The sequence below is a fragment of the Pochonia chlamydosporia genome, chromosome 7 (assembly GCF_001653235.2).
Source record: "Pochonia chlamydosporia 170 chromosome 7, whole genome shotgun sequence".
In the NCBI taxonomy this organism is placed as follows: domain Eukaryota; kingdom Fungi; phylum Ascomycota; class Sordariomycetes; order Hypocreales; family Clavicipitaceae; genus Pochonia; species Pochonia chlamydosporia.
In genome coordinates this window covers 547,469-570,931 of record NC_035796.1, presented here as the reverse complement: position 1 = coordinate 570,931, position 23,463 = coordinate 547,469, and the positions used below count along the sequence as shown (strand labels likewise).

Below are 23,463 nucleotides of genomic sequence, written 5' to 3'. Positions count from 1 at the left end.
TCCGAGCAGCATTGTCCGTAACACAACCAAACGCCGCCAGCAAACTTTCAAAGCTGTTAATCTCCAGACACCATGGAGATTGGCTCGAAGAATAACCGAAAGAGACAACGGTCTGAAATTGGAGAAATTGTATCAACATCAGTAGAAGCCACTGGGACTGAATCAGCTCAAACTAAAAAGCGAGCACGAGTCGAGGAGCGCAGATCATTGTTCGTCCGTTCATTGCCTGCAAATGCCACGAATGAGACCCTGGCGGATTTTTTCTCTGAGCATTTCCCTGTCAAGCATGCCGTTGTCGTTGTCGACCAAAAAACCAAGGAATCTAGAGGCTACGGTTTCGTTACGCTAGCAGATTCGGACGATGCTGTTGCAGCCAAGGACTCTTTGGATAGAGCTGAGTGGGGAGGAAAGCGTATTCGCATCGATATCGCAGAGCCAAGGAAGCGAAACGCAGAAAACACTGGGGAGGCGGCTCCCGCCAAGCCTGGAAGGGAGGAAGTTCAAAAACCACCGAAACTGATTGTAAGAAACCTTCCATGGAGCATCAAAACCTCTGATCAACTATCAAACCTGTTCAGAAGTTATGGAAAGGTGAAATTTGCCGACTTGCCACAGTCGAAAGGCAAGCTTCGAGGCTTTGGATTCGTCACCATCCGTGGCAGGAAGAATGCAGAGAAAGCTTTAGAAGGAGTCAATGGCAAGGAGCTTGACGGTCGTACATTGGCAGTAGATTGGGCTGTTGACAAGGAGACCTGGGAGCAACAGCAAGAATTGGAGAGGGTGGACGAAGCGACTGCAGAGGAGAAGGACCAGGAGGAGAGTAATGAGTTGGGTCTGGACATGGGCGAGTCAAATGACGCTGATGACGACAAGATTTCTGAGCCCGAACAGAAGGATGGGCTGGATGCAGATCTCGAAAATTTCATGAAAAACCACATGCAGAACATGGAAGATGAGGAAGATGACGATGACGATGACGACGATGACATCCAACAAGGCGGCTTCAGCAAGCCATCCCCTGGAAAGAAGACTACGGACAATACATCCACCGTCTTTATTCGAAATCTTCCATTTACGACGACGGACGAGCAGCTCAAAGGATTCTTCTCTCACTTCGGCATTATCCGCTACGCTCGAGTTGTCATCGACAAGGTCACTGAAAAACCTGCTGGAACTGGCTTTGTTTGCTTTTTGAAGGAAGCTGATGCCAAGTCGTGTATCAAAGAGGCACCTCGGCCAAGCGCATCAACTGCGGGGGTGAAGCCGTCACTCCTCTTGGACGAGAATGCTGATCCCAGCGGTAAATATACCCTTGAGGGCCGACTATTACAAGTTGCTCAAGCCGTCAATAAAGTGGAAGCCGCGAATCTTGCAGATAACTCGCTCGCCAAGCGTAGAGAAAAGGACAAGCGTCGCCTTTACCTGCTTTCTGAGGGGAATATTGGGAGAGGCTCTCCCCTATTCGATATGCTCAGCCCTTCCGAAGTCCAGATGCGCCAGACTAGTGCTGCGCAACGGAAAAAGCTTGTACAAAGCAATCCTAGCCTGCATATTAGTCTCACAAGACTAGCACTGCGAAATATTCCGCGGAACATCGGAATGAAGGAGCTGAAGGAGCTTGCTAGAAAGGCTGTTGTCGGTTTTGCTGTGGATGTGAAGGAAGGTCGTCGTCAACCCCTATCCAAAGAAGAAAATGCCAGGGATGGCAAGGATGCCAAAGAGAAAGAGCGTCAACGGAAATTGAAGGGCAAAGGTATTGTTCGACAAGCTAAGGTTGTTTTCGAGAGCAACCAGGGGTCGAAGGTTGACGAGACGAGCGGCGCTGGAAAGAGTCGTGGGTATGGCTTCATCGAGTATACGTCACATCATTGGGCTCTCATGGGATTGCGCTACCTAAATGGTTACCAGCTTCAAGGTGACAACGGAAGAAAACAGCGCCTAATTGTGGAATTCGCTATTGAGAACGCAAATGTTGTTCAACGGAGACGTGCCGCCGAGGAGAAGTCTGGCCAACCCCAAGGGCGCAAAGCTCAACCTGAAGCTGCGGATATGGGCGAGGTGGGACAGCCAAGGCTGCGAAGACAAGGCAAGGGAGTCAAGGACAAAAGCAGAGCGGCGCGAGGCGGTGACGATGACGATCAAGAGTCCGAGGCAAAGCGGGCCGCGGATATGCAACACAGGCTTATTGCTCGTACGAGGCTGATGCGGAAGAAGAAAGCGAACGCCCGTGGCAAGAATTGAAGGCAGATGTGAAAAGAGTACAAGCCGGAGGATGACTTAATGGTCGCTACTATTGCACATAGTTTCAAAAGGCGTTAGACTAGCATCCATATCATACATTAAAATATTTCGAGGTACTAAATACCAGACAAATGAAACAACATAAGCAAGAAAATTATGTGTGGGGTAGCTGGAATAGAGGCGAGTGAGGATTTTCCGACCAAATCAGGTAAATGAATGGTGTCTGCCGCATGTTATTTCCAAAACCAATTGGTTTTCTTTTTGTCCGTTCCATGATCGAGAAGTCCATGATGGTCGCTTTCGTCCTTGTCCTCGTTGTCCAGATGTTTATCTACCGGTCGAATAGTCACATATGTTTCACTGCCAACTTCATTTCCTTGTGCATCCAATGTTTTTCGGGTAACAGTCTTATGCAAGTAGCCAAATCGGTCCACGTACTCGTCTTCGTTGGTCACAATCTGAGTCTTGTCGTCGTCTTTCTGCGTCTGCTTCGCTCCCTTCAAATCCTTAGCCTTGGCGTCCTCCGTTATGGTCTTAATAAAGGTATCCCACGAAGAAGTACTCTCCTTGAATTTGGAGGATATCTCCGAAAACAACTCCTCAAATGTGTCCGGTTCTTTGCCTGGTTCTTTGGCCGGCGTGTCCCTGTCTTTGCGGTCCCAATCACGGTTCGTCGTGCTCTGGCCCAAAAATCCTCGTTCCAGTTGTTTGAAGGCCTTGCCCAGCTCTTCAAAGAAGTCTCCGGAACCCGGGTCATTACTTCCGTAGCCCTTACTGACACTCCGCCAGGCGTCGGCCGCGCGCTTGTCGAGCTCGTCGTGAAAGCTAGACCAATCCGGTTGGTGTGCTTTGAAGAATTGCGGGCGGCTGGAAACCTGTACTAAGCCTTGGGACTCAAGTCGTCGAAGCCAGAACCACGTGGGTTCTCCTGAGGGAAACATGTCCCGAAGAAGTTGCCTTTGCTGAAAACGGGTTGTGATGTCGGGGAGGTTCTGGCCTTGCGAAACAGCGAGTAGATCTTCGAAGGCATCTTCAAATGTGAATACAGAGCCATCTATACCGGGGGGCAGATTGTTAGGAACCGGTTGGGGAAGGTGGCGAAGGGCAGTTGGTGAATAAGAAGGTGAAGAAATGAGCGAGAAGACGTCCATTGTGCTCAACCTCCTGTCATCCTGCACCACTTCCATGATGATTTATTGTTGTAGTATGACGGATGGAAAGATATGAACCGTTTGGTGTGTTACGTCCACACCAGACTAACTGTGCGAGGTGGCGGTTATCTAGATGATGCGGTGACTGACTGTTGTCTGTGGTGGCACAGTGGCCCTAAGCGTCAAGAAAGATACTGACAACTATATTTGACGAACGGTTCAAGGCTGGCAAAGCATAGCGGCATAAGTATCGCCCCTGAAATATGTGCTGACCTAAAGTGTAGGAATGAGGTCGGTCAATGTTGGCCCAAATTTCGATTATAGAGATGTGCTCATCAAGGTTGATGTGATTGTGTAGTTGTCGAAACGCATGTGGTTCAATGTTCTCACGGGTTCATGTTTTGTGGGTCAAAGCCTCCAACGGTGGCAGTCTGCACCAGTGCCGCTTTTGGTACCTAGGAACCTATGTAGTGTATTCTCAGCAATGGTCAAGTCTAGAAGGGGTAACCACGACATTGATGAGGTACGAGCTATACTTGACAAATTATTGCCTAATTTCATTTGAAAATGGTAGCCAGCTATTAGTTGCTACTAATGCTGAATGTCCTACTACAAAGTGCTTGAAGTAGATAGTACCTCTTTGCCTGGAGCACTTCCATCCATGTACTCCTTCCATACCAAAAACCAAAATTGGGTGGGGCCCTTGCCGCCGCATGTACCACACCAGATTGGCTGCACATCTAAGTACCAGACCTCGAGTCCGCCCGTTATTACATACTGCGAGGGTGCTACAGCTTCGATTCCGCCAACGTCACACATGCAGATTGCCACGCTCTCATGGTTTTTCTTCCATTTTCCTTTGTGTCGCCGCCCTCGGGAATCCAACTACGGCCATGATCTGACCCGTTATTCGATCCGCTAAAATACGCCTTCCTTTTATTTTAGCTGCTGCAGCTGTATACAGATGATCTTGACCTACCCCTGCCCAACGCCCGTTGCTGTCTCCGACGCCCTTACGTCGTCAACGTCCACTCTCGAAAGCTCTTCGCGACCGCGTCTGCAGGCCACGACGCTCGCGCAGCCTGGATGGAGGCGATGACAACCGTGGCATCGCGGTCAATTACCACCCTGACAACCATGCCAACCCTAGTGAGCGTAACCGTAACCACGTCAAACGCTCCAACTGCGACAAGTACACATTCTCCCGGAGAACCGGGTGAGGTTTTACAACAATGGTCTTCCCTCATCGGCATCGTCACAGCTATTGTTGGCAATGTTCTCATAGCCCTAGCACTTAATGTTCAGCGATATGCGCACACGCGACTACACAAGGAACGGGTGCGAGTGCGGCAACGGGCGCGTGCTGCATTGAAGCGCGCACAAAGCAGCAGCAACGGAACATCCTATGGCACCATGTCTGGAGGGCCTAATGGGCATAGAAATGATAGTGGCATTAATAGTTGTCACGATGACCCTGTCAACGGCGCGAATGGAAACTGTGACGAACCTCCCAGCAATGAATCTGATCCGCTGTCTCGGTCCTTCCAATCAAGTGCCTCCACCGATGTCGACCTTCCGGATGGTGGACAGAGCAAAGCTGTATCAACGTATCTGAAGTCACCGTACTGGTGGCTGGGTCAGATCTTGATAACTCTGGGTGAAATGGGTAACTTTTTGGCTTATGGGTTTGCTCCTGCGTCTATAGTGTCGCCTTTGGGCGTTGTGGCATTAGTGTCCAACTGTATCATCGCACCAGTCATGTTTCACGAGCGATTCCGCGCCAGGGATTTCTGGGGTGTTATCATTGCTGTCGGAGGAGTTGTCACCGTTGTGTTTAGTGCAAACCAGGAGGAGACCAAGTTAGAGCCTCATGATGTCTGGGATGCGATCACTACCATGGAATTCGAAATCTATCTCGGCGTCACAGTCTCTTTAATTGTCTTGTTGATGTGGGCAAGCAGTAAGTATGGAAGGCGCACTATCCTGATAGATCTGGGTCTTGTGGGACTATTTGGTATGTTTCACGTCTGCTCCTAGCTGCCGCCATGCTAATTGCTAATCACGAATCACAGGCGGCTATACTGCGCTGTCAACCAAGGGAGTCTCATCCATGTTGTCGGCGACCCTATGGAGAGCATTCACAACTCCAGTTACATATGCTCTAATTCTCATTCTTCTGGTGACAGCTATCATGCAAATTCGCTATGTCAATAAAGCATTGCAACGCTTCGACTCTACCCAGGTTATACCTATTCAGTTTGTTCTTTTTACCCTCTGTGTCATTCTCGGAAGCGCGGTGCTATACCGAGATTTCGAAAAGACGACAGCAAAACAAGCCGGAGCATTCGTAGGCGGCTGTCTCCTCACTTTCTTCGGCGTGTTCCTCATCACATCGGGTCGGCAGCAAAAGGAAGAAGATGACGAGGATCTACTGTCCGATATCGACGGGATTGAGGAAACCATAGGCCTGACGAGGCATGAGCAGGAAGTTTATGGTTCCCCGAGGGCCCAGGACTGCGAAACGCCAAAGTCTCAGTCCCGACGATCTAGCAGATTGTCAAGAGTCAGCTTTGCGGACACTGTAAAGGCAGCTTCGCCACAAGATAAATCAGACATGCCAACAATACCGCAGGGCACGTCTGAAAGCTCACCGGACCTGGTTGCAACTGAACCACAAGCACCTGCTTTGTCTGATAACCCTTGGCGGGAGTCTTGGTTCTCCACTGCTTCGCCTCCTCGTGGCGTGAGAACACTTTCTACAGACTCGGCCGTAGCTGGGTCTGTTGCGATTTCAACGGCGAGCAATTCCGTCGTTTCAACGCCACTACGAGATCCTTCTGGTGCCCCTACATACCCTACACCTTCCGATCGGCCAGTTACTCCGCGCCAGAGCTCTGGGTTGGCTCGAACTGCGAGCCACCATCGCTCCAATACCTTTATTTCGCCATCGCCGCTTTCATCAACCGTCACAACTGTTGTAAAGGACGCATTTCTGCGAGACAATGATGCATCCCTTGCGAACAAGTCGTCATTGAGGAAGATACGGTCTAGCATCCGTGCTAGCTTGTTCTTCAACGATGATGGGGATGGGGAAAATGCGGGAACTGCCGGATACACGCCTCTCCCAGCATCCGATGCCCATCTCCCAAGAACCCAAGAGACACCGGAAATCGGGGGAAGCGAGGCAGATGACCCATCTCGAAGGAGGTCACGGAGTGTAAGCGACGCCATTGGGGACTTTTTCCGTCCCAAGAAGAAAAACAAGAGTGATGCAACGAGCAGTGACGTGGAAGCGCCTTGAGCAGCGGAATCAGGGCAAATGAGATCTAACCTATTACAAACTGTCTATCTTGCTACCTTTTGTCGTGTTCTTCCTTTCCCATTGGGATTTACAGGTTGGTGAGGAAGGAAGGCACATAATTTCTGTACACTCTCTCGTTCAAAGCATCTTCTGGTATATGCCAGTCATTTTTTGTTGGATTCATTGCTACATCTGTAAAATGTCTTGCGAATCAGACATGGCAATAGGCCTTGATTTCGGTATAGGCGTTGATGGCGAGCATCTGTTTGGCATATTTGGATTTATTATGTCCGCGTTACACCATTGCAACTCAGGGCAGCGAATGCCAGAGGAGGCTTCTATTGATTTCTTCCTTTTCTTCATTCTTTCTTGCTGTTTCCCCTCTCGACTCTCCCCGGCCATTCATCCGACAGCGACATCAAAACTTTTCCAACTTGGTACATTTTGCGGCAATTTAGACAGAGCGTCCGTGCTGTGGATTAATATAAAAATTACTCCGAAATGACTGCACTATCATTTTACTCCTTCCAGCTCATTTATATATCCGGCGCCCACGGCTATGCCATGAATTATGAGTCGGTTCTCTCTCATGCATTGAGGTGCAAGTACGTTAGCCCGGCTTGCCAGTTAGGTCCATTTCTTTTGTGACAAAATGTTGCACAACAAGGGTTCAAATTCCTCCAATTTCGCTATAGACGAGGACATCTATACCAGTGCTCCCATTACTCATTACTCCCAGTCAATGCCGTTTGACGCCGCATGGACGGAAAAACAAACATGAAGTCCCCATTGCCGCAACAAAAACAGAAAAAAATTGGTGGGGCCTATTTCGACTACCTGATCAATACGGCGGTCCCTGGCACACATCATCACACATCATCAGATGTGTTCTTCATGCACCTCTTGTCACACCGACAAGGGGCAGGACACTCACTTTTTTTCTCCCTGTCCCTCGTCGCATGCAGCCCATCGAACCACGCACACGCATAGCATGCATTGATGTCTTAACCCGAGACGGCGACGTTCGGGAACATGATAAAAAAAATTTTTAAAAACAACGGAGGAAAACGGACTTGGACCACGTAAATTTGCACTAGGGAGCAAAGTCTTCCATATTACAACACGTCACGCGGTGAAGAGCATTTTTTTTGACCGCTCACATGTGCTGAGCTGGCATCTTTGACTCTCGTCATGTTCGATAAAATGCGGTCCACCGTGGGCATGTCCAAACCGAGTCGGTGATGTAACACAAAAAAGCTAAGATCCGGGGATGGGAAGGATTCCCCGCCATGTGAAGCTGCGCTATTGGAGAAGTGACTTCTCCAGGCGAAATGGTACCCTGAATATCTGCCGGCGCAGCACGGGAGTCTCGAGATGGATGGGGGTGTGGTGTCAATGACATTCTACGGTGGGAAGAGCTTCCCGGAGTTTGGTCTTCGGGTTGTCATCAGTGAGTAGGAGCAGTGCATGATACAGGTGGCTATACGACGTCGACCATTGGTTTTCTCCGTAAACGCAGCGTGAAGGAGGGTGGACGGTTGTGAGGTCCGGTGCCAGTTGACGTTGGTGTCGTTGTCGGTGTTGGCGTTGGCGTTGGCGTTGGCGTTGGCGTTGGAATCGGGACGATCTTGATGTGATTTGTTCGAGTTGAGGCATCGGAAGAATGTGGAGTGGTGGGAAGAGCAACTTTTGCTGGCCTGTGCCAGACAGTACAGTAATACCAGATGTCCACTTCCAGTCTGTATTCACTGATCAATGTTTACCAGACCAGATATTACTCCTCCGTACGAGACCATGAGAAACCTAGCCGGGCTCTCTACCAAGGTGGGTTTGGCATGCGACGCTCAAAGTTCGAGAGACAGCGCCTAGCAGGGGATCAGCCATGCCATGCCATGCCATGCCATGCTGCACAAGACAAAAAAACTCTGTTCCAGCAGGTCTCCCGATTCCTCGGCTCAGCAACAGGCCGCTGGAATAACTTCTGCTTGTGATGAGGAGCCTTTTCAGCATTTGACGTTTCAGTTGCTCGGGGCAAAGGAACCAAAGTCAAATACATGCATGCGCCCCTCCTTCTGTTCAAGCTCGTCTACGATTCCATACGTGCATTAATACAGTAGTGGAACTCAAAAAGGAGTTCGGGTAAAATGGCAAAAGTGTGAGATGGGAACCGGTGTCAACGACTTCCAGAGACGCACCCTAGGAGACATGGAAGGAAAAACAAAGCCGTACTAAGGAAATGGGGTACCGTACCGTTACCAGACGGCAAGTACAATAGGAAGACAGAATCGTAAACGCGGCAGTCCATGCCGTCTGGGGAAACCCGTGGACAAAGATGCAGTCCCGAGTCAGGCATTCATCTATATCGAGCCATTGCGTCCATTTCTGTTTCTGGCTCTGCAATTGATCAAGAGTCATGAACAGAGCCGAGTCAGCAAGTGTGCCTGGCCCGTGTTGAGTGTATGCCGATCCTTGATGCCACCTCGAGCATCTCTCATAGAAAATTCCTTTCATCTTTCACTCAATGGCATGATAAAACAAAAGGATATCGCTCCGAGGCCCGGCTGTTATACCCTTTCAGAAAACTGTACACTGCGAGATGAGGCGGCACCTTTGTCACTATACCATCGAGTAGTAATATTTTCCTTCGTTGTGTCGACCAGAATCAAAATTCAGTGAAACCTTTGAAAATAGAAAGTCTTCGGTGATGGGCCCGGATGCGACGCTTGTCAGACCCACTGGACCTTGACAAAACTGGATACATGTATTAATCCAGTACTGTACTGTACAGTACGTTCAACGCTTGACAATCAAATACAAACCACCAGCTTGAGACTCCATGCCACCGTCGCGTCAAGCCGTTGTCAAAAAGTGGACTGACTAACCAGTTTTGTTGTTGTGACGAGCTCTCCCAACCACCGCGGAAGACGGCATGAAAAAAAAAGGCATGGACGGATATGGCATGGATAAACACCAGTTCGAGGTAAGATATCTGTCTGGTCTGATATTGCATCGGTGGCCGGTACCAACAGATTTCATCAACGGGGAACCATCCTCGGCGGATCTGGGACGTCCCTGTCAAGCCAAGGACATTCCAGAGAATTCAGCTGAGAACAGAAGCTGTAGTTTCCGATGTGGCGCGACGTCTCCTGTTGTTAGACAAATGAATTCTCCGGATAGGGAAACATTAAACGCAAAGTGTCAAGTCAAGTCGTTGGTTCAATGTTCGTCTGTGCTTCATTGTCTAAGCAAGCCAGGCTCTCTGAAGCTACGTGGCTAGCCTGCAACAATAACCCATTGATACTGTAGACACCGACTAAAATTTCGCACGCCAGAATCCCCTATGACTTTTGGAGTCTGGTGGCCTAATGCAGGCAACATTGGCCAAATTTAAACTTCGTAGTATCAGTAATAAGTTTTCCGGCAAGCAAGAGTTGTTGTCGGCAATGTTGACTGTGCAGTAATTAGGTCAAAATCCTCCCCTTCCATCCCATGTATCCGTTCACTCTGCCAAGATGTAGCATCGTTCAAAGCTTAATTATTGTTCGCATTGAAACTTGGGACAGACACTTCTCACGCAGCAACAAACTGTCTTCTGTGCATCGTCGCCTGTATGAAATGCAACCGGCGGACGCCACCCCTACCGTGGCAAGAGCAATAATAGTAACAATAACAGTGACAAAGTACGGAGCATGTGCACCTCTAAAGTGTGCCTTTGCGGTTGACATGAACAAAGGTCATTCTCCATCAGCAACAATTTGACACTCTCCAACGCTTCCGGAGTATGCCGTGTTATTGGCTGGGATTTCTCTTCGCGACTTCGCAGGGATACATTCTGACAAGCTGGATTTGGTCAGACAGAGAGCCATGCGAAGCAGGCTCGTTGTTTGTGACAAAGAATTAAGCCTTGAGGATTCCCTTTGCGATGCCTTTGGCCATCGACCTGCCATGTCTGTCAGCTTATCCTAGTCCACACCATTCCCTTCCCTGTTGTGTCATTCCTGGTCCTTGGGCGAGAACCAGCCTTTCTGTATTGTGAAGCCGTGAAAAGTTATAGCGCGCGCTGAAGACAGCGCCCCCAATGCATTTCGCAGATCTTTAACCCCTGCATCATAACCATGTTCGTGGCGCTCAAGTGAGCCTTCACCAACCAGACTCAGACCGGAGATGGTGAACAGTGGAATGAACATTGGAAAGCTCCCATGCTCTGTTTCTTTGTTCGCTTTCCTGTCTCGTGGGTTGTTTGTGCGTCTCATCAAGACTCGTCCCCCACAAGCCGAGGCGAAGCCAGGCCCTAACTTGCGCATGGTAGAAGTGTCAAGTAGCATTTGATCGTTGGCTCGTGTCTTTCTCCGCAGTTGACCAGAGCTGCGATCTCAAGACCTCGATGTCCATGGCGAAGCACCGGAGCACTTGCTTTCCTTGGGCAAGCTTGCGGGTGCGGGTTCAGGGAACCTTGAAGGGCTCGGCAACGACGTCGATGTCAATTGACCCAGGCACCAAACAGGCTCCTCTGGGGCCAAGAGCCAAGAACTTTGAGGATTGACACCGAAGAAGCTAGAAGTCCTGGGTGGGAAAAAAAAAATTAATGAAAATTGAAAACAAAAACAGCTACAGGGACTTGATTGCCAGGCCTGGGGGCTGCGGACTAGCCACGCGAACTAGGGGCCAACACTGGAGCAACTTGTTTCAACCCCCAGTGACGTTTTTTGTCATGCTGTGATGTGAGCGTGGCTTTTGGTCAAGAGAAGGAGATCGAGATGATTCGTCGTTTGTGCGGCTGTCGAGAGTGGCGTCGACAGCCCAATAAGAATCGAGCACGGACCAAGGAAGTAACAACTTGAAGGGTGAACGACGAGAGTACGGAGGACTGTAACATTTGATGGCAGTGACGGGATTGTAACGAGGGCGTCGATGGCCAGACGGCAAACCAACCAAACCCCCAACGCCAGAATCTGGAGCCAGAACGGCTTGAACGGATTGGGATAGGTCAGGGCGAGCCATGCATTGTGATGCTCTGATTCTTTTGATGTTCCGATGCCCAGAGAGAGAAAGTGCTCACGCTAGTGCTGCAGTGCCTGCCTGGTGGCGCTCATGTTTGGCCCCGAATGGTCCAGGGAGACAATCGGCCTGCATGTTCTGTGTGGACGTTGTGAATCCTTGGAAAAGGACGAGGCATGGCACGAAGATGCATGATCATGTTTGCATGGACAAGAAAAGCATGAGGAAGCAAGCAACGGCAACATGAAATCTGGTTGGCTGGCAACACCCCAGTCTGGTCAAGTCTCTGGTCCTTTCTCTGAAAGACGCCCACCTCATGCGCCTCAAACCGGCGTCGCACAGAACAAACCATGCAGCCTACCTAGGTACCAAGGTAGTCGACGAGAGCCCCGAGCAAGGAAGTAACAGCAAACTGACCAAACGCTTTGCGGAGAGAGGCAAACAATATTATTGTTCCTTCACCTCGGCCACTCCCACGCGCCTCCCACGCACCTCCCACAGAAGCTCCCTCATAAGGAAGCTCCCTTCTGTCATCTTTGATGACGAACTATGGGGGGTGGCTTGGGACCAACAATGGAAAGCAAATCCATCCAGGTCCAGTCACCAAGTTCCGGTTTCCTTTGATGAGCGAGCTCCGCCCACTGTTGCTTCAATGTTCCAAATGAACCCCGAAGTGGGCGAGTCGAGCTCGTCCGCCAACTTCCATCAGTGGTAAGACCGCTCGACACCTATCACTGTACCGGTTTATTGCACATATGTCTCGGCAGTAAAAGTTCCCCAGATGCTCAATGTCTCTTTTTCTGCTCCGTTCTCTGTATGTACATCTCCTTTTTATCCGGATTTCACGCGTGCCAGTCGGATCCAACGGCTGACATTTCTTGCGTACTTAAGTACCTTTATGTTTCCGTCTCACGCTACTGTCTGCAAGTCATCCTAGATTTATTATGGGGACCGAGTGGCTTTTGCGGTTGGCGCGATGAAAGGACATGGAGCCGCTCATTCCAACAAGTGCCTGTTGTAATAACTGGCAGTACGTTGTACTGACTGTTTGGTATGGCCAATATGTGCAAGTTCTACGAAATGGTCAATACGGCGTAAATCTGTTTGCTGTCATCAGCATCGGCCTTCTGGATTTCAAAGTCTGGGATACCCTTTCTCCTTGCTAAAGTCCGAGCTTTCACTGCCATAAATAGCAATCCTTGACATTTTGCAATCATGCCGCGGATAAAGCGTTTCACCAAACATCGAGCACACGAGCTCGTAAGCATCAATTGGTATACTAGTGGGCCACAATTGTGAGGTACATACGTACGTCTTCTCTTCAACAACTTCACTCACATACCCACTTACTACCTAGTATATTGGGGAGGCATTAGGCTCTCTTCAGGTCAAGTATCTTGGACATCTACTATCATGCACTATTTTTTTTGTTTTGATCCCGTACGCGGCTTGAAGGACAATCGAACACACTACTAATGCACGTATAATCGATGCCAACCACTTGCCTTGGCAGATTCCGCAGATGAAGCGGGAAAGACATTCAAGCCGGCAACAAGGTTGGCCTGTGGTAGACGACGCCAATCAGCCAGCCACTTTCCCTTGCCCTGGATTCTCGAGCTTTCACGCACGGAAATTAAACCACGAAAGTTCCCAAGTATGCGTTGCTGCAACGTGTATGCAGGGTTGCATTTTCTAGCCGTTTTCTGGATGCTGTGGGTGTAGACAAAAGCCATCCGAATACCAGAGAGCAAGCCGGCAACCAGACCTGTACTGTATCTATTTCACTCCGGTAGCTTCAGGGTCAACATGACCACGGTGCGGAGTACGGGGTGTGATAGTTCGGGCGGCTGCAACTGTCCAAGATGGAACGAGTTGCGGTATGCCTGTGCTGCAAAGGCGGCTCGATACGGATCGTATCAAGAATCGGGGGGTACATGTACAGTAGTGGAGAAACCCGATGTATGTACATAGTACTCCGTGCAGTACTGTACTTGAGGTACGGGCAAGGTGCGTCAATAATAATATGTAAATCAAGCCGTGGAACAGTCTGGAAAAGTAGGACAAGACCTGCATCTGAATACCCACCAATTCCTTGTTTCTTGAGGTAGATACCCGTCCTGCTGCTACAAACTACTGGGACAATATGGCACAAGCAAGCCACCGTACACGACGGCCGCAGCCCTGGTATTGTAGCAATTGATGAATGCTGCTTGATGTCGAGATTATTGTTCAGCCAGATGGCTCCGGTGCAAGGAAACCGTGCTTCAGACATGGAGCAGACATGGATGGCCGTCCCAGGTTCTTCAGGGCGCTTCTGGATTGTCCCAGCACAGCACTGGACTGTGCAGTATTGTACCCAGTACAGTACACGTCGCGTCTTTGATGAATGGTTCGGATGGATGTCGTAACAGTCAGGTTACCTCGAATGCTCCATGTCAAGTTTTCGGCAAGTTTCCACATGCTGTCTCGCCGCCTCCCTCCAGGACACAAGCCAACCAGACTAGCCAGACCTAACGTGCATGAATGAGGCAGCAGCAACCAGGGTTGTTGCCATGCACCCGTCTGGTACCTTGCAATACATACACATGTGCATATTGTGCTCCGTACTGAGTACATGCTGGGCAACTGTAGGTGGGCGAGCCGGAACCCATTTGATCCCTTCTCCCTTTCCATCCACAGCCCAGCCAAGTTCCAAGGCTGAGCGTGAATCCTCGCCCAAAGAACTCGACGCGTCCTCCACAAGCATCTACCAGCTTGCTCCGATTCCAGGGGCAGATATGTACCTGCTTCTGAATGGAACGAGGCCTTGTTCTTCAGGCGCCCGACCGACACGCAGTTGTAAATCAACATTCTGCATTGGTCCGATCATTTACTTTGCCCAGCCTCCGGCCCCCAAGGTGCTGAGCAAAAAAGTTCAACTGTTGTCAATCAGAATTCCCAGTCCAGGAACCCACAGCCATTTCGCCAATGTCAAGCATGGGCCTCGCATGGCATGTCCAACTTCGAATCTGGTTCCCGTCTTGTATCACGAACCAAGTACTGCACAGCATGCCCGGCACACTGTACTGTGCTGGACATCAAGGCATGTCCAAAGCTGCTCTCCAGTGTGGAGTACGGAGTACGAAACTGCTGCTATCTACGGAGCACTGCGAAGTGGGAGCCCTGTTGTCGACCCATCCAGTGTGACAATGAACATAATGGTCCTTCACCACGACAATGCCCAGCCACAAAGCCATCCGTAAGCACCACACGTCGTCGCTGAGTCCATTCTGATTCTGATCCAGGAAGCCCCCTTGTCAAACGCAACTTGGACGAAAAGTCGCAGTGGAGATGAGGTGCAAGAAAGACCCCTGCAGCTTACATCAACTGCCCCAACATTACGGAGGGACCCTGGCCAGAAAGCTATTCAGGAATAGCTCTCTTTTCGGCCTGCTTGTCTTTGCTCTACCCCTTGCGAAGCAATGCAGATGCTGTTCCCAGCAATTACCAATCTCTATCCCCTGTTCCTGCGTATGTAAATACAATACTCACATTCGCTTTAGGTCATCTCGGCGTCTGCATCTGTCTCTCGCTTGGCCGACCAACTTGGTAAACCATCCTCTTTTGTCCAATACTCGTCAACCAATGCCATGGAGGCATTGTGGACATCAGAATGCACGAGTATGGAGTACACTACGCTGTTAATCTTCTGACCATTCAGACCACCATGTCGTACCTGCATGGAGCTGCAAGCCAGGAACCACTGCTCTTCAAACCAAGCCACAAAAGCTGTGGGTGGAGTACAACGTAACTTGCTTCGACCCGACACTTCGGGTAGAGTAAACCGCATCTCTGGTCACAATTTTGGCTGCTTGGCTGGCGACGCGTAGTGGCATGTTCGTCGAGCCATGGTGTGGCCCTGCCGTCTCTCGCTTCAGGAAGCTCGCTAAATTGAGGACATCCCTAAGTGATAACGGGAACTGGGAGCTTTTGTGGCTGAAGACTGAACACGCTGAGCCCGAAAAGTTGTTGGCTTTTGAAATATTAAGAATCCGCGGTCAACCTCACAAGCAGAAAAATTCATAATCTCTTCAACAACACTTTCCCGTCTATCCACCACCACCGGGTCGCCTTCTTCCGCAGACCGAGTTGCTTGTAACCAAGTGGATTCCATCAAGCCAGCGGTCCACTGGAGATCAACCTTCGAAACCACCTGTTGTCAAACACATTGAAGATCCGACTGGGCTTGCCGTTGAGAGATTCGTCAAAGCCCCACGAGTCACTGTCTGAGACATTTGCACACGTCGGCCGTGTCTTTGCTCGGTATTTGCACATGGACAGGAAGTGACACTGCAAACGCTTGCTTTTGCGAGGCTTGTAACGGAGTCAAATCAACGGAGGTAACTCCACCCCTAGTGGACAACGGCTTTTCCAGTGCTGCTCGTCTCAATCTGAAAAAGCCACTTCACCAAGACATAGGTGAAGTCTTGGAAGATTCTATTTTGGTACCGCCCTATTGTAAGTCAACCATGTGGTTAATGACCATCCCGTTTCAACAGCTCAACTGTCGATTCTCACATTCACTCATATCACAGGCATCAAGGACGACCAACAGGAGTGCACCCGGATCCGAGGTCCCATATTCATCAGAGCCAACATCGTCTTTCATCCCCCCCTTCCATCCACCCCGGACACTTTGCTGGCTTCTCTTACGGGACCATTCATACATCCCTGTGCTGGTGGCATTTGCAGCCCAAAATTGAATCAAATCTCTTATGCCCCCGACGGTCTTCATATATTAGCTTTGGCTGGTCACTCAAACCCCACAACTTCTTCGAGTCCTTGTCTTATTATTGACCGTTGGCGATAATCTCAGACGGCGGACTACCTTGGGTACCACGCTCACACCACGGTGGTATGCCGATCACAACCAAGTCCCGGTTCTAAACAAACACTCCGCCTGTCAGGGTGGACCAGGAACGTCGTCGAGCTTCGGAGGGCACGACACTTATCGTCGCCCTCCGCCCCTTGCACTAAGCAAAGATGTTCGGTATTGGAGCCATGGCCCTGTATTCTGGGAACCACGATGCGGTACCCACACAGGCGCCGAGAAAAGACCCAAAACTAACAAAGGCACCTCGACCTCCTGCTTCCTCTTCACAACCTAACCCACCATCCGACTTGTCGTCCATGGAGCAGCTGTCGAGTGCGAGCATTGCAGACTTCCTTGGACCTGCTGTCGATAGCCCTCCTTCTCCCCAGAAGTTGCGGCAGCTCAACAAGCAAATGAAGCGAGCATCACACTTGCAAAGGCATCATGGCCATAAGACTGCCTCCTCCGAGTCGTCGTCCCTGTCTTCCATGAACACCTCCGAACGTTTGCCCTGGGAATTGGCATTGGATAACTTGTCTCTCGTTCGAAGGTCGTCAATTAGATCAAATGATAGCAGCGCTCCATCTCGAGATCGCCCCGAGAGCATACACAACTTTGGGAAGGGCTTCTTCCATCGACGTGGCAAATCGAAACGCGAAAGTAGTGCTCACAGCTCCTCTGCTAGTTCAATGTATTCGGGAGAAATGTCTTCAGAAAACAATGCCAGTGGTGGAAAAGAAGGAATAATCCCGTCACTTTTTTCAAGAAGAAAGCCATCAAGAGATGAGCCAACACTTAAACGACCACAGATTTCGGGCCCCTTCAACTTTCAGCACGTCACTCACACGCAGCGGGATAATGCCAACGAAAGTTCTCTCAGCGGCCCGGACCCAATAAGCGAGACACCAAGCAGAGAGTTCGATGCACACCAGTATCGACTTCCGTACAACATTTCGTCCGAATCAATGGGTGATCTGTGCGAAGATCAAATGTCCGGTCAGCCGCTTCGTCCTGCTCTAGTACCTCGCCATACAGCCCCAACTGGCCCTCGTCGCCTTCTTAAGCATATTCGATCACAGGAACATCTTCGAAAAAGCTCATCGCAACCTCCTCCCCGACCTCCTAGATCACCTGTTCAAGCCAATGGCTTCTCTTCCAGCGGGCCGCTGCCACCCCCTCGAGTTTCCAGTCGGCAATCTAGTTATCAAGATGTCACAGACGCTATCAACGTAAATGCAGTAGCCAGGGCTCAAACAAGTGGCGAATTCCGCCAGCCACTTCCTTTCAGCCCTGCAGCTTCGTCGGAAAGCATCGTGGACGATTTCAGCCCTTATGACGGCAACCTATCCATTCAGCCACAAGAACAGGCATCTCCCGATGAGAAACGATACTCTCGTGTTATGTTAGGCGCTCGTGATTCGACATGGCCATTGGCAATTGCAACGCCGGTATCGTACGAAACACTGCCAGACGTGCCTGAAGAAGACGAGCACCATGGCGTTTCAAGACGGTCAAGACTCAGTCTCGCCAGCAACAACTCCTCTCTCCGTGGTAGCCATTCTGTCCCAATGTTGCGATCGTTGGCCGAGTCACAACGGCCCACAAGTGGAGCGTCAGAAACGCTGGGCGGCTTGGGGATCATGGGTTTGAACCGCATTGTACAGGATGGCCCCCAAAGCCCGGCCCATTCAGGAACGCCCACAAGGGAGAGCTGGGAAGATCTCATAGATTATTGCTATGACCACGAGGCCGAAGCCGACTGCGACTATCAGTGGGAAAGGCCATCGTTAGACACTGCAAGAGATAGCATTACTCCCCCTGCGAACGTCGCAGCCCTAGATGGCAACGGGCTGGAACTCAGGTCCAATGCAACAGTTTCAGTCAACGGCCAGCATTCCCCATCACCAGCAGGGCTGGATGCACCGTCCCTAAGTCCAGCAAGCCATAGGTCAACTCCAGTAGAGCACGAGGTGGTTACACCTAATTTCAATGTTACGAACAACTTCTCTCTACCAAGAGGCGACAGGAAGAGTATTCGTCCACTCAATATGAAGGACTCTAAACGCAGCTCCGGTCTTTCCACGTTCAGAGAATCCCAGGCGTTTACTCTGTCCCCTTCACTGCTCATTCCTGGGGATTATCAGCAGCAGATGCTCTTAGGCGAAACTGATAAAAACTCATACTCGGATTATGAATTCATTGCCGGAAACTGCCATCAGTCTGCCTTCCATGAGGATGCAACTCCATTGACAGGAACGAGCAAATTGTCGCCTCTGGTAGGACACCGGTCGAGTACCTCCACCACCGAGACGAACTCTACATCTCGCTCAAATTCTACAGGAAGACAATACAGGTCGACCAACTCGTCTTGGACTACACTTGCCCGACGCACCGCAAGTACCACCTCGCTCAATAAGATGGCTGGGGTTTTGACTGACGAATCTGAACCGCTTCCTACAACCCAGCCTGCAGAGCTTGAACAGGATGGACTAGACTGGAGCGATCCGCACGCAGTTGCTCAGGATCATGTGCCTGATATGATCCCCTTCCCACCTACAAGTGGGCTCAAGAGATATCACCACAAAAGCCATGCTAGCGAGTCCCAAGTGCGTGATGACCTGCCACTTGCCTCACCCATGGAGAGTGCCAGACCAAGGCGTCCGAGAGCCAGGACAACAAGCTTGAGCGCTCAGTCTCCTCCCCCTGTGGGACAGTATGCACTGTTCCCACGGACACATGTGAAAGCCATAGGAGATCACATCTAAATCGGCATCTCAACAATGAATGCGTGCGCCTGTGCCTTCTCTCTAGGCTAATTCAGCTTCTATGGTAATCTCATAGAGGTGAAACTTGTGAACAATTCCCGCTTCATTTATTTTCAATCTGTACATTTCTTGTCTCTCGCTAGCGTTGCGTTTCAGCCTTATTCATTAGACCTACTTTTGTTGCTTTTAAGTTGAGAAACGACTAGAGGCGTATGACACCATTTTCATGTCTTTCTTTCTTCTTTCCATGTCGGTGAGTTATACGATATATATATATATGTCCGGGGTGTTCGCCTAGGAAATGTGATGGATTTTGTTTAGAGATTTGCGGAGCAAGGGTCTTCCTGCAATGTGGCCTGACCTGTCTACACTACCTGTTGCTGGCAAAAGACGACGGGTATCGAAAAGTTGGATTATACAAAACAAGGACATTGCTTTTTTATAACTTTTTTTTGTGTGCGATAGGGTCTGAAACTGGGCCGATTTCGGAACCCAATGGTGAGGTTCCTGGATGGCGATGAGGAATTGCCTACAGACTCGTCGAGGCAATGGTGCCATTTGGTTGCACTACTCTGCAAGACACTTCGAAGGCAGAATGCTGTGGATAAGGTAGCTTAAAATAAAGAGCAAAACTCAAGCTATTATTCATTGTGTGCTTCATGTTTCGCATGAGAAATTACTTTCCGACACTTTTGGACTGAGCTTGACAGGAACATATTGCCAACCTTTGCAATGCGTCTCTTATCGAACATAAGTGCCCACCAGACGAGACAGACGGCCAGAAAATTTTGACGTGGGATGAAGCCCTCATCATTATCCATTCCCCGTGGTTCGGGGTCGTTACAGCTACCTAACCGCCGTCCAACGTACATGTACATGATAACCTATTTTCCCTCCATGCCACACTATTCCCAGCTTAAAAACAAAATTCTCATTAGCTACATTGGTTAGAAAAGTGAAACCTGTAGATAGAGGCTAATGGGAAATAACGCCGCTCGTCATAAACACAGCTAGACGGATCTGAAAAGCTCCAGGCGCCTCGCAACAGAGCACAACCTTCTCCGCCAGATGTCACAGCAACTTCTCCCGCCTGCAACAAAAGGGTTTCGCTATCCCCTGACGCTATTTAGCCAGTCTTCTTCTTCTTTTTCGGGCGCTCCTCCTCATCTTCTTCCTGGTCCTCGTCTTCATCTTCGTCCATCTCATCGTCATCAACATCGCTCTCAGCACTGCCCGATCCAGAGCTCTCATGGGCACTATCGTACTCCTCGGCCACATCGCTATCACTATCTGCATGGAAATCTTCATCCACGCTCTCTTCATCCTCATCGGCTGATCCGCGGTCGGCCTTGCTAGCGACAACTTCATCGTCCGAGTCATCCATGTCTTGTTCCCGAAGAGCAGCAGCAAGCATGTTAGCATCCTCGTCGATTTCATTCTTGACACGCAGACCCTTGAGCTTGAAGAATGTCTCGAGGGCTTTGAGGTCTTCGCGATTGATGTTGCTGAATTGCGATGACCCGGCCCCATTCTTCATCACAACAGTGATGTCAAAGGTAGATAAAGTTGAGACAGCGCCGCCCACGCGAGAGAATGTGACGGATTGTGTTTGCTCGTAGGCAATATATGTGGCCGGTTTGGGGACGAACATGAAAGCTTTTTCTAGGCAATACAGGAACCCTTCACTGGCCTTGATAGAACACTTAATGCCGTACTGACTTCGGTGACTGGAGAAACGAACAAAATGATTAGCTAGCACTCAAAAAACAAACAGTAGGCGAAATAAGCCCAGAATGCACCATGCGTCGGAGGCAAGGGCCGGGACATACGTGATAAAGTCCTTTGCAGGTGATGAAATCTTCTTGTTAGCCAGACCACGGAAGATCTTTGCAACAACGTGATGTAGAGGCTCCTCATAGTGAGGATCCAACTTATCCTTGTATTTGGATTGTAATTCTGACTCCTCGAGGTTCAAGTCAATCGTCACTTCTTCATCCTTCTTAAACTGCATGACAACGAATGGGTATCGCGTCTGGCCTTGACGCAGTGGCGGATCCAAACCAATGCACAACATGCAATGCATCTCGTCGGGCTTTGGGAGGACCATGAATTTTTTGATGGCCTCATACTGGATCTTGTAGTCGTAAGTCTTTCCACGAAGGCGGAATGAAGCTTCGTACATATCGATATCGAAACGACCTCTACAAAAAGAACAAGTGCGTTAGCAAACATATCGCAGAGCAGGGGACACAACAGCCTGGGGCGCAGGAAGAGGGACGCAGCCGTTTGGAGATGTGGCATTTAACGAACCTGGGCGTGAGGTGAAGCACATCGAGAAAGGTAGCGATAGTATCGCCAGCCGTCTCTCCAATCTCTGCCTTCTCGATAAGGGTATCGTAGAAGAGTGTAGCGGCATTCTTCTCCTCAGCTTCCTCTTCCTCGGCATCTTCGCCATCGGCCTCCTTCTTGGTAGTGGTAGTGCCAGGAATATAAAAGCGCATTTCCACCAGCTGATCTCTGCCGCCGCCGGCCTTCTTGCCTTTGCCACGAGCGCCACCAAGCTGACCATCGGTGCCCGTATCATTGGAGTCTTGTGGTAGGGACATCTCGACAGAGACCTCGTTGCGGCCAGCCAGGTTGGTGTTTCCAATCTCGGAGTAGGGAAGCTCAAAGGCAGGCTTATTCTGAACACTAAATGTCAATTCCGCCTTGGAAAACTCAGCCTTGCCCCAATTCCAGCCGCGGAGGGCATGTTCTTTGCTCTCAAGAACTGTGCTGTACCAGTTCTTGAAGACCTTGCTCAGGCGGTCGTAATCCTCTTGTTGGAAGCCATCGAGCTGAATGATGCCTGAATTCCGCTGCAGAATTCGAATCTCATAACCCTTGGCGGCGCGGCTCCATTGCGCACCGCCAATATTACTTTGATCGAGGGTGAAGGTGTCGCCGCCATTGGAAGGCTTCCATCCGAAACCCGTCTCGGCGAATCTGCATTTGCCGCTCTCTTTGGAGAGATCGAGGTAGATGCTGTCGAAGCTCTCACTTAAAAAAAGAGAAGAGGGAAAAAAAATGTCAGCCAAGGGACTAGCCGTCCAATCTGTAATGATTTTGCATTGCGTCTCCAGAACTGGATTCAACGTCGCTCAATGGCAAGGCGAGAGGCAGGGCGTTTGAATACAGACGCATGCGCCACAGGCTAGGCCAGGCAAGAAAGAAAAATTCAAGCTTCCGGGGCAACTCACATTGCAGTCATCTTGAACGATGTGCGCAAGTCTATTTGTCGACACCAAAGAGTCTGGTGTGTTCAAGAAGAAATGGTCACCAAGCCGTTCGAGTCTCCCGATTTTCTCGAGCTATCAAAGAGATCCAGTTGCTTCAACGGCGAGCAGAGGGCAGGCTCCGAAGGTGGATGGTAGTATCGGGACCTCGGATTGGTCGGTCTGCGACAGAAATTTGGAGACACACGCGCCGCAGCAGCACCTTGCCTTGCCTGGAGGAAGGAGCGAGACGCGCTTGCCTAGGAGGAGCGCGTGTTGGCTTTAATTGAGAGTGCTTAGGTAATTGGCCGGCAACCTGGAGCAGCCAACATCAAGAGCTCCAGCGTAAGTCGGGTTAGCCCGGGCCCTGGAGTGTTCCAGCATGTGGCACTGGGGTGGGTGCAAGCGGTTCCATGTCATGCTGGTCAGCTGCCGCGTCACCAGAGAACACCAGACTTCACTCTCGGTACGCAGTACTGCTAACGTAACACCGCTAGCAGATCACATGTGCTGAATGGGCCGGCCCTTCTGTTGGGGTGACTTGGGTGTCGATATTAGCGGCTGGCTGGCCAGTGTAAGGAATGTCGGTCCAGAAGGTGCCGGTGTTCCCCAAGCGCATGCTGATAAACATTGAAGTCAAGTAACATTAAGTAGCAGACTGGGCAGGCCAACTCCGTTCCGCTGGGCCAGGGTACTTCTGTCGTGGCGAGTTCTCAGGACTACTATCCTTCAGGTTAGTAAGCTCCGCAAAACGCCACTGCCGAAGCCTGGAGTTGTCTACAATTACTAACAGTCCTGTTAGCAGCTGGCCTCACTGATCAAAAGTTTGTGTACTCCGTAGCTCCCAGACCAGACTCAACTTAGAACCCCCAGCTGGGTGGTGCTGCCCCAACGATAACAC

General features: G+C 50.3%; 7 protein-coding genes across 7 annotated transcripts; 3 read left to right on the top strand and 4 right to left on the bottom strand.

The window, feature by feature from the left end:
* Positions 1–72: 72 nt before the first annotated feature.
* On the top strand, positions 73–2,241 carry VFPPC_07059 (ribosome biogenesis protein; the record flags this gene model as incomplete). Its single annotated transcript, XM_018285982.1, has 1 exon — positions 73–2,241. The coding sequence occupies one exon, from the start codon at positions 73–75 to the stop codon at positions 2,239–2,241; it is 2,169 nt and encodes a 722-aa protein (XP_018140008.1).
* A 233-nt stretch (positions 2,242–2,474) lies between these two features.
* On the bottom strand, positions 2,475–3,428 carry VFPPC_14148 (hypothetical protein; the record flags this gene model as incomplete). Its single annotated transcript, XM_018291918.1, has 1 exon — positions 2,475–3,428. The coding sequence occupies one exon, from the start codon at positions 3,426–3,428 to the stop codon at positions 2,475–2,477; it is 954 nt and encodes a 317-aa protein (XP_018140009.1).
* Positions 3,429–4,529: 1,101 nt separating this feature from the next.
* VFPPC_07058 (hypothetical protein) lies at positions 4,530–6,693 on the top strand (the record flags this gene model as incomplete). The annotated part of the gene is made up of 2 exons (XM_018285981.1): positions 4,530–5,406; positions 5,465–6,693. The coding sequence occupies 2 exons, from the start codon at positions 4,530–4,532 to the stop codon at positions 6,691–6,693; spliced, it is 2,106 nt and encodes a 701-aa protein (XP_018140010.1).
* Positions 6,694–8,889: 2,196 nt separating this feature from the next.
* VFPPC_18085 (hypothetical protein) lies at positions 8,890–9,204 on the bottom strand (the record flags this gene model as incomplete). The annotated part of the gene is made up of 1 exon (XM_018285980.2): positions 8,890–9,204. One exon carries the CDS (start codon positions 9,202–9,204, stop codon positions 8,890–8,892), a length of 315 nt encoding a protein of 104 aa, XP_018140011.2.
* A 1,481-nt stretch (positions 9,205–10,685) lies between these two features.
* VFPPC_18084 (hypothetical protein) lies at positions 10,686–11,018 on the bottom strand (the record flags this gene model as incomplete). Its single annotated transcript, XM_022429742.1, has 1 exon — positions 10,686–11,018. One exon carries the CDS (start codon positions 11,016–11,018, stop codon positions 10,686–10,688), a length of 333 nt encoding a protein of 110 aa, XP_022285154.1.
* A 5,695-nt stretch (positions 11,019–16,713) lies between these two features.
* Positions 16,714–19,308, top strand: VFPPC_14147 (PAK-box/P21-Rho-binding protein; the record flags this gene model as incomplete). The annotated part of the gene is made up of 1 exon (XM_018291917.1): positions 16,714–19,308. One exon carries the CDS (start codon positions 16,714–16,716, stop codon positions 19,306–19,308), a length of 2,595 nt encoding a protein of 864 aa, XP_018140012.1.
* Positions 19,309–20,434: 1,126 nt separating this feature from the next.
* On the bottom strand, positions 20,435–22,558 carry VFPPC_07056 (FACT complex subunit pob3; the record flags this gene model as incomplete). Its single annotated transcript, XM_018285979.1, has 4 exons — positions 20,435–21,035; positions 21,138–21,509; positions 21,619–22,347; positions 22,548–22,558. 4 exons carry the CDS (start codon positions 22,556–22,558, stop codon positions 20,435–20,437), a joined length of 1,713 nt encoding a protein of 570 aa, XP_018140013.1.
* Positions 22,559–23,463: the final 905 nt, after the last annotated feature.